The sequence below is a fragment of the Dryas octopetala genome, chromosome 7 (assembly GCF_963921425.1).
Source record: "Dryas octopetala chromosome 7, drDryOcto1.1, whole genome shotgun sequence".
In the NCBI taxonomy this organism is placed as follows: Eukaryota; Viridiplantae; Streptophyta; class Magnoliopsida; order Rosales; family Rosaceae; genus Dryas; species Dryas octopetala.
In genome coordinates, this window is record NC_141372.1 from 8,428,071 (window position 1) to 8,435,737 (window position 7,667).

Genomic DNA, 7,667 nt, shown 5'->3' on the forward strand with positions numbered 1-7,667 from the left:
TTTTCTATGTACTATGGAAACATTTAATTTGTGATCGTTATTGTACAATTTGTTAATCGACAGTGGAATCTGTTACTAATGGTTGGTGTTTGTGATGAATCTCTTGTAATTGCTATTATTGTTGAAGTTGTAGTCGAGTATGGCATCTTCACTTTCTATATGAATCAAAGCTTATATTAAACGTTTGTTGCAAACTAAATACTTTATTTATTTATTTCGTCTACTTCATCTAATTTGTTGGAGCTTATACTGCATTACTGCTATCAAATCGGCACGTAATATCTATAATTATGCAAGTTGTTACCAGATGGTGTCCATACTAGTAGCATAATTATCTTTATTCTATGTGCATGTCATGCCTCATGTCATCATGTGCATAAGATAATGATATGAATTGTTCAAATCTCTCTTAATCGTTATTTATAAGCACTTGTTTCAAGTTTAAAATTAGACTAGTTTTGACTGGATCATCATCTTCACTCTTTAAGTTATCAGGATTAGAAGAAAATGAAAAATAAAGTTAAAAGAGTGGCGAATCAGTAAATGAAAAACTAAAACCAAGTGAGCAAAGTTGTTTTTGTCAAGCCTTGCTGGGATCCACTTTGTTTCTTGAGACTTGTGTTTCCAACTTTCCACTAGACTTTGGTCTTCACCATTCAAATCTAACATTAAAGGTAAGGTTTGGGTTTCAGTAGGAGTATTGATAGATACAGATGAGTGAGTGATATGAATTTTTTTATCTTAATTTTAATGGTGGTGGGAAAAATAGGTTGGTGGAATGAGCATTTTCTAGCCTTTCTTCAGAAATTATATCTGAAAAGACAGGGGCTATGTGCCAAACCTGGCTTGGCTAGATTGGTGCTTGTGGTCCAACCAAATTCCCTTTACTAATTATATAATGGGTAGAAACTGTCAAACAACCATTAGACCTCGAGAACTTTTTTTGGTAAGGAGACCTCAAGTTATCAAAGACATGAAAAACAATGTATATCAAGCTATCATTAGACCTCAAAAACTTTTTTGGTCAGGAGACCTAGAAAACTTCAGTTATCAAGACATAACAAACAATATATATCAAGCTAATATACTTTCTTATGCACAGTTTCACCCTACATGTGGAGAGACATCCTCACCTGCAAGAAATATGTGGATAAGTGGAGGATAGGAATTAGAGATTTTGAACCCGGGACCTTCTAGAATTAAAGCTCTGATTTCATATTAGATTACTACTAAACTCCAAAAAATTAAATTATTAAGGAATAGCCAACAATATATATCAAGCTAACGCAAACTTGCTACATGTAATGTAAGATTTTAGCTTCAAAATACCTCTACATCTAGACTTAATTCAGATACATATAATTACATCCATGCTCAAATAAATCAAAGGCACTTGAAGCTGCAATACAGGTGCATACTCACACGTCATTTTTGGAATAATACTTGTCAGACTCAATTTGGGTCATTGATGAAGTGAAATCTTGTTTAAATGTATAGTTTATGAAATCTCGTCTAAACGTGTGATTCAAATTAATAGTATGACAACATAACATGTTAGATATGTGATACTAGTAAGAGAACATGACTCAAACCTACATAGTTCGTGAAAGATGTTGGTTGCTAGCTGTAATATGATTCTTGATCAAGAGTCAACAACTTGGGTCCCTCTGATAGTTTAGTGACACAAAAACATCCACCAAACAATAAACATCAATTACACTGACGTGAGCCACTGCAATGTATATACATCTATATATATGGATATGGTTCTTGATAGCATGAACCTTTTCCGGGAAGTTTCTTACTTATTATTCAAAAGAGTTCTAGAGGGGATTTGATTCTTGTTGTGATTAGCTTGAGAGCGTTACGTACACACATGGATCTTGCCTCTTCATTATCCAACATTTTGAAAACCTTCACTAGCTGCACTTTCCCCTGCCCATTCCATCCCTCCTAACCCAATCTGATCCCATCTATACTATTATATAATATATTTCATTCATCCATTCATCATGCACTTAGTTTATTCAACGAACAACATTGGTCTTCTTTCTGGCATATGTACGTATGGCACGGTCCCTACCTCCTCAGGGCTCGACCTGCATCCCTTTAATGCGGTCTGTATTATTAGATATGTCCCTTTCACTCATATGTAAGGGTACGTACGGATGGGCAGTGCCCATTGGTACGGTGCATGATGCCAGTTCAGAGATTGAGACAATATGATGTTCTGCAAGTACCACTTATTAAAGAATGTATAATATACATAAGGGAAGAAGCAATGAATCTTCCTTGATATGGTAATTAGTAGTTGAATCATTGCACCATATACACGATCTGGATTCGAATACGAATTTGAATTCTCTGTTGCTGCTTATCTTTTTTCCGTTGATATTATGCTTGTGGAAAAAGCGATGAATATTCCTTGTTACGTTATTTAGTTGTTGAAACGGTGCATGATATATAGGATTTGGATTCGAATTCTCTACCGCTTATGTTTTTTGTATTGATATTATGCTTGTGTTTGGTACTACTTTGTTTTGAGGTTTAGAGTTAAGCCATTAGGTTTAAGATGGGTAAGGTAGCTAGGAATATGATTATATAGTTGTCTTCTATTGTTCTTTTTATTCAACATTTTGTGTCGAAGTTCAAGTTCCAAAAATAGAATGAAAAATTTGAATGTGCTTGAGCATGATCTGCATGCTTATTTTGAAGTCATATCGTTGATGATGAATACAACTCACATCCAGACCAACACAATTAATAATATTAGTCTTGTTTTCCCATTTAGGCAGCTTCCAAGTAAGAGGGCTGGTCTACGTACTCTGCTCTGTTCCAAAGTGAAACACCCATATTTTCTGTGTGAGACTCAAGAGCCGAAAATTAAATAACTCTTTATTATTTCTCGGTTACCGAAACTACTTATGGGACTTTGGAATTAATGAGACGGTCAAATTATATTCTTAATGATAAACAATTACAGACAGAGGCAGCTGCCTAACAGGAGTTTATTAATAAACAATATAAAAAGATCCCAGTTTCATGTATTAATGTCAAATAAATTACCTTTTGACATTCGGTCATACATGTTAGTTGTTACTTGGGTAATTAATAAGGTGGAATATCATCATAACCACCCATTAGTTGAATTTGCAGAAGGTCAAGCAAATTAAGTCATTGAATGAGCTAGCTGATGATATCATAATAATAGTACTACTAATGAAATTTCCTTCTAATTTCCATCATAAACATGGTCTAGTTTGGTTCAGAAATTCTGAAAAATTTAAAATAAACAAAGATGAGAGAGAGAGAGAGAGAGAGAGAGAGAGAGAGAGGCATTAGCATGTGATAGTGGTAATTAAAAATTGTACATTATTCATTGAGAATCATACTGTCAGCCACCTGATAGTATATTATCAAAAATATAAGAAAAATTGTGCTCTCTATTTTAAAAATGAGATGCCTTAATGCTAACATGATTATGTTAAGTGTGTGAAAGACTCAAAAGGGAAGGAAGGAGGGAGGAGGGAGAGGAGTTGTACGGATTGACGACACTATTCTTTTCACACACATGTATTATCATTGGACAAACCAATTCTAAGCTCAACATTCAATAATGTCTCTCTCTCTCTCTCTGTTTATAGTTTTCAATGAGTATTCATATTTGAAGGACATATATGAAATTAAGTGCAAATGATCATGAATATATATATAAATGTTAAATATTAAAAAAAAAATGAGAATCTGGGAGTAAAATATTGCAAAAGAAATAAGTTTGAACCAGAGATGGATGATAAAATTGGAGATAACTTTCTTCTGCAAATGGGAAAAGCAGTTGTATAATTTGTCCAAGCAGTCTTTGATCACATGGACAGGGTGGGCATGAAAAAGTTGAAAACCCTGTTCACAACACATAACCTAACTGTGTGCATAATGTTATCCAGCTATATATACTGCACCCTGATATTGACTGCTGATCTTTCCATTACAATACCATGTTTTTGACCCTCACTTTTTACAAGGCAAAAATCTTTCTCTTGGCTATGTAATGTCAATTTGGACAATTGAACATGTCAATCCTTATTTGAACGTGTGATTTGGTGTTGTCTCACAATATATATATAACATGACAAATTGTCTACAAAATACCGTCACTTTTGTAGTGTAATATAGCTTGATATATATACATTGTTGGTCTGGATAAAATTAATTTTTGGGATACAATGGTTGTTTGACATGGTGTCAAAACTCTTGCTTAGTGTAATCTTCGATTCGAAATCTCCAACCTTCATGATTCACTTATTTTTTGTAGGGTGGGACTGCACCTATATTATCTAAATTGTTTATCTCTATACTTAAAGGACATGACTGTCCATAAGGGAGAATGTTAGCTTGATATATACTATTGACCATTTTATAACAAACTTTTTAGGGATCAATGATTGTTTGACATAAGGTACCTCATTATCAGTTAAACTTGAAAATTAAAGGATTCTTGGTAACTCTTGGCCAAAAAAAAAAAAGGATTCTTGGTAACTTAATGACTACAAATTGTAGAGGCATTGGTGGTGATAACCTGACAATGGCGGCAACTTTGCTGGAAAGTAGATAAAATAATGACTGCATATATATATGACTTGCAAAAGAGGACAAATGGCCTTCTTGGTCTTAGCCCTTTCAAAGTAGCTTTCAAAGGCTCAATGTGAAACTAAAAAGAGCGTAGTACTGTTTCCCACATCCTCATCACCAGTCCTCTGCATGCATGTGTGTGCAGTGCTGTCATTTTAGCCCAAAGTAAAAAGTAGCAGTTGATGGTCTCGGCTTGGCTGTGTGCCGCAAAGTCAAGACGACGACATGCAGGCGTAAGCAACCAAGAAATATTGCCATCAAACGGTTGAGGAGGACTTTTAACTCGATCATTAAATAATCTGTACTTTTAGAGAGAGAGAGCCAGAGAGGTACTAATATTGCCTATATGATGTAAGTGCATGAAAGCTAGGAGGACCATGAGACGCGGTTTTAGAGCTGCGAGACAGACAATGTACAGCTGTGTGTGTATTACATATGCAATGGCTTACTGTACACTGCGCGTGTTTGAGTAATACAGTTAATACTTTGTTTCATATAATATATATACATATTATTTTGTTTTTGTGTTTCTTTATGCATCACCCTGCAGATCCTGGAAGTTGCCTATATTTTAGAGAATCCTATGTTTCTCTATCACTGATCTCTCTATTCATGCATTATTTTATCAACCATATCATAAACCCTCTATGAGATATGATGCCCCAAAAATAGAATATAAGACATAATATATTAGATAACATGGAGGTGAAATTACCCATTTGGCCTTGATTTGTTTTTCTGAGTAATATTTTACTTAATTAAGTAGTATTTTTTGGCTGTCAGCTGGGGAGGGGTGACTTGTTGTACGTGTAAGTCAAAAACTCTCTAGAAACAGTCATTTAATTTACTTTAATAAATATGAACTTTCCATGCTGGTTTCTGATTGGAGCATATGGATCCCAGGTTGCAATGTTCTGTTGACAATGAAAACTTTTTACACTTTTAAGTTGATTTCTCTTACTTGTTAGTTATGCAACTGCCAGCATTAAAATAAAAAAGGTAATTTGGTATCTGCTATGAAATATTGAAATGCACAAGTTGTGAATGTGAAAATGTGAAAATAAAAAATAAGATCAGAAGCTTACCTCATGAGCTAGCTAGGTTGCATGAGACTCTCTTTTATAAATGTCCTTTAATGTCTTTTTCCTCATTCTATGATATGGCTAGAACCATGTGGAAGTAGTTTGACAGTAACAGGACAGAAAAGTAACTTTAATCAAGGAAATGTATTTTCTATTTGTATAACCTTTAAAATATCTGTCACCCATTTTCGTATTGTTAAGTACCTTAGAGCAATATTGTATCTTTTTTTGACTGGGGAGATCCGCTAGCTGTGTGTTAGCTCTCAAACGCGCATCTATAAATAGTAGCCTTTTCTTCATCACATTTGAGTTCCAATATCTCATTCATTCCTTCACTTGCACAAGAAGTACCAAAGAAGCTACCTACGGAAAGCTAGAGACAACAACCACACCTTCAACTCTTCAAGGCTTCAACAATCAACATCTCTGTCCATCACAGTAGAGTACTTGATCCATCTACAAGTTCTCAATCTCATCAACAAACAAAGCATCAATCATCACTCATCATTGTCTCTTCTTATAGCTATGGTGAAGATAGAGCAGAAGATTCAGCTAGCAGAGCCGATATCAAAGCCAATATCATCATCATTGACAACATCAACATCACCATCTTCATCAGCATGTAAGAAGAAGAAGTACAAGGGAGTGAGAATGAGGAGCTGGGGCTCATGGGTTTCAGAGATTAGAGCACCAAATCAGAAAACAAGAATATGGTTAGGCTCATACTCTACAGCAGAGGCAGCAGCCAGAGCCTATGATGCTGCACTCTTGTGCCTCAAAGGCTCGTCAGCCAACCTCAACTTCCCAATGACTGCCTCCACACATTTCATCCCTCAAGACACCATTTTGTCCCCAAAGTCTATCCAAAGAGTGGCTGCAGCTGCTGCCAATAGTTTTGTTGACAATGCCACCACAACAACAACCTCATCATCATCCCCACCATCACCATCACCATCACCACCACCTCCTGATCTCTCTTCCTCCTCATCATCCTTGGTCTCATCCCCATCAATGTCATCCTCACTGTCCCATCTACTCGATGATGACATGTCATCACTGATGGGATCATTTGGATCCTACAACACTTATGACCATCATCATCAGGCAAATGAACCAATAATGTCCACCATGGAATCATGGAACAACTTTGATGGCGGCCTACAATCACCCAAATACCTTGACCAGATGTTCAATGGCGCCTTGTTCGATCCGCCTATGACATATGACTTTTATGAGGAGAGTGATATTCGTTTGTGGAGCTTCTGCTGATGATCCAAACACACACAAAATACCAAGGCTTCAGCAGCCCTATGATATTCTTTAATCCATTCATATTCATTCATGATCTTCTGCCATTGCTTGAAGATTTTACTGACAGTGACCAAATTTTACATTTCTATATGATTGAGTGAGATAGGCGAAGAAATTCCCATGGAGATTGAGACATTTTTTTGGACTCTTTCTCATGTGGGTTTCTAAAATATGTATGTATTATTATATGCATTTATGTATTATTAATGCAAAGTGTGTAATATTATGCAATGTTATTAATGGGTCTTACATTGTAATCGAATAATATATTAAGAATAGTGAAATTAATTTCCAAATTCATCTGTATATATATGTCCCATGTTATGCCTGTTGTCTCATGTGGGGGACTCTCATATTTATTGTGTATGGGTGTGTAAGAGATGCCTATCTCACTGGAACAAATTAAGAACAGGAACACATGAGGAGGTTGTAAACTTGAAACCATCTGAATTTGTTTTCATCTGAAGCAACAATTATTTTTTTACTTTTATTTTGTACCTCGGGGAAACAATCACTTTAATGAGAGACAGAGAACAAAGACTTGCATTAGACCCAATCCCATGGCCTTAAGAGCAGAGCAAGTGAAAGAATAGGATTATATGCACCAGATACACCTGCAAATGTCTTGTAATCTCCTTGTCTTAA

At 35.5% G+C, this 7,667-nt stretch overlaps 1 protein-coding gene across 1 annotated transcript; it reads left to right on the forward strand.

Moving 5' to 3' along the window:
• The first annotated feature begins 6,091 nt into the window (after positions 1-6,091).
• Positions 6,092-7,134, forward strand: LOC147279326 (Integrase-type DNA-binding superfamily protein). The gene has a single exon (XM_086251654.1). It carries the CDS (start codon positions 6,237-6,239, stop codon positions 6,978-6,980), a length of 744 nt encoding a protein of 247 aa, XP_086107780.1. The 5' UTR covers positions 6,092-6,236; the 3' UTR covers positions 6,981-7,134.
• The last annotated feature ends 533 nt before the right edge of the window (positions 7,135-7,667 follow it).